This window comes from Cantharellus anzutake (genome assembly GCF_015039405.1).
Source record: "Cantharellus anzutake strain C23 chromosome Unknown EI90scaffold_394, whole genome shotgun sequence".
NCBI lineage: Eukaryota > Fungi > Basidiomycota > Agaricomycetes > Cantharellales > Hydnaceae > Cantharellus > Cantharellus anzutake.
The window spans coordinates 1-2,331 of NW_024067344.1; the positions used below are offsets into that span (position 1 = coordinate 1).

The window sequence follows — 2,331 nt, forward strand, 5'->3', positions numbered from 1 at the left end:
CAATTGATATTTCTAGAGCTCCAGAAGGAGCTTTGATCCACCTTTGCAGTATTTGTGGAAGGACACGTAGAGTTAGACATCGCAAAGTCGAGGATCCACGTCGGAGAGGGGAAGGAGAATGAAGACCGAGGCAGCGAATTTTAAATTGGTTGAACAAGGTGGAGTCCTGGACCCTGCCATCACTCCGGAACGTACCGCGTCCTGATGTCATAGAGCATCGATTCTACCTCGTGTGTGTAATGAGTTTACCGGGTGAAAGACCTTGGTCAACATTGCAGCCTCGCCGCCCTGGGCGGGGACAGTCTGGCCAATTGGTTACATCTCAGAAACATCAGAATCCTGCCAAGCACTATCCCCCAGGGGCGCGCATCGCTTGGACCTGGGACTCGGCCTTCCGTATTTACGCGTTTTGTACCTTGCTCCTGTTCGCCATCTTGTTCCTTGGTCTTTCAAGTCAAGATCATGATTACGGCTTGAGTCATTGTGAGCCGATTCTTCAGCAATCCAAAATGTGCCTCAGAGTCACCTTCACCACTAGGGATGACTCCACTGTACCTATCTAAGCTATTCCCTTGGGCATTCATTGGGTCTGGGGAAAATATCAAACTGCATGGTGTCCATGACGAGTCCATGATGACTTCAGTGTCTGGCATAGCTGCCTGTATGTGGGGAACTGAAGAGGATTACGGCCACCTTGATGAATGGCTTAGACTTTGGAAAGGTTAAAAGCTTGGTTACTCTTGTTCGATTCATTCACCAGAATCCAGGTCCTGTCTCGTTTGTTCTTATCACTCAAAAGCAACCTTCGTCATCGGGGTACAGAAAATTAGCTAAACGAGTGCGGAAGATGAAGAGAAACCGTCTTCGTTCTCCATCGCGCCATCGTGTCCATGTCCAGCTCCTGTCATCTCCCTCTGTTCCTCTAAATCAAACTCACAATGCACATCTCAATATGGCTCGTTTCTTTGCGGCAACATCAGCCGTTGTATTCTTCCCGGACGGGATTTCTTCTCCTGCACCTCCGCATCTCTATGAGACGCTTTCAGAAATTGCCGCGGAACTCGCATATCCTATAATTATCGAACCTACTCTTCGCCGCCCAGTGAAGTCCAGTCATAATCTGGGTACTCGGGGCGAAGGCTCGGATGGATTCTTCTCTTACAACTCGCTGCTGTATATTCCACGAAATGCCTCTGTGTGGTGTCCTGAACGCTTCTTCATTGCATCTCCCCTCGAATGGTCGGAATGCCTTTGGTTTACGTGGCTGAAGCACCCACAATCTCTTCGGTCTCCAACACTGGATAAGATTTACGAAGCCATGTCGTCCTATGGTCCGCAGTCACTAGCCAATAATGATGATGCTGAATATCATCATCCCGTTCTGCCACGCTCAGAACCAAAACCCACCATCCAGGTGTGCACCATTTATGCGTTTCATTGGCATTTCGTAACATACAGTAGGCTCGCATCCATAGTCGTATGAGCGTGCAGTTCCGCTCGGAAGCCTGCGTAATGGCTGCCAGAGAACTACACGCCCAGGGGGTCTGGACCCAGGCTCCCGACCCGAACCCTCACAACAAGTCAGGCTCTTTGAGAACGTGCAACATGTCAAGGCCATGTGCAGCTCGGTACGTGCACTTGCGAATCCTATGATCGAATGCACAATAATTGAATCGTGGTGTAGGTATTGAGGGCGTGGGGAAAGTATTTGTTGAGTGATTGATGGTGTCATTAGAGGATGGGAGAGGACAAGATACGCACCTCTGTTCCATGTCGAACATGGTTGTAATGACATTTCACCGTTAAAAGCCTTGCCACGTCGTGAAGTGTTACTGTCATGGGTCCAGGGGCAGAAAAGCCTTCGCTGTTGCTCGTGTCCTTTCGTGGTCTCGGTTGAGGATGACAATACGCAAAGGCGGGTGGTTGGAAATTGGTTCTTGCCCGCACCGACACTCTTCCCCGATTAAACACTACCATCAGCCATCTAACACACCCTCAACCCCATGGAGTATCATGAATTATGGTGTCTTAATAAGTCCCCGATAATTGATTCGACATCGAAACTCTCTTTGGGCAAATCCTTGCATCAACAGTTGGACCTGTATTCTGCCCTCAGCGTTATAATGATCGTCTGGTTATACCCTACCTGCTGCCCGCCAGCCTTACCGCATGTAGGCAAGGCCAGATTTGTCGGTTGACCCTCAGTTGGATTCTCAATGTTGCGATCGAAGAATACGGGTTAATGTTTACCAACCTCCATCTTCCTGGAACCCGTAACCGTGACACACTTCACCAGAAACGTGAGGGTCTCTAAAACAACGCCTATTACAT

The 2,331-nt window shown here is 49.2% G+C and overlaps 1 protein-coding gene across 1 annotated transcript; it reads left to right on the forward strand.

The window, feature by feature from the left end:
* Positions 1-540: 540 nt before the first annotated feature.
* On the forward strand, positions 541-1,723 carry EI90DRAFT_3141504 (uncharacterized protein; the record flags this gene model as incomplete). The annotated part of the gene is made up of 4 exons (XM_039064979.1): positions 541-661; positions 711-1,414; positions 1,476-1,628; positions 1,685-1,723. The coding sequence occupies 4 exons, from the start codon at positions 541-543 to the stop codon at positions 1,721-1,723; spliced, it is 1,017 nt and encodes a 338-aa protein (XP_038907382.1).
* Between the last annotated feature and the right edge of the window lie 608 nt (positions 1,724-2,331).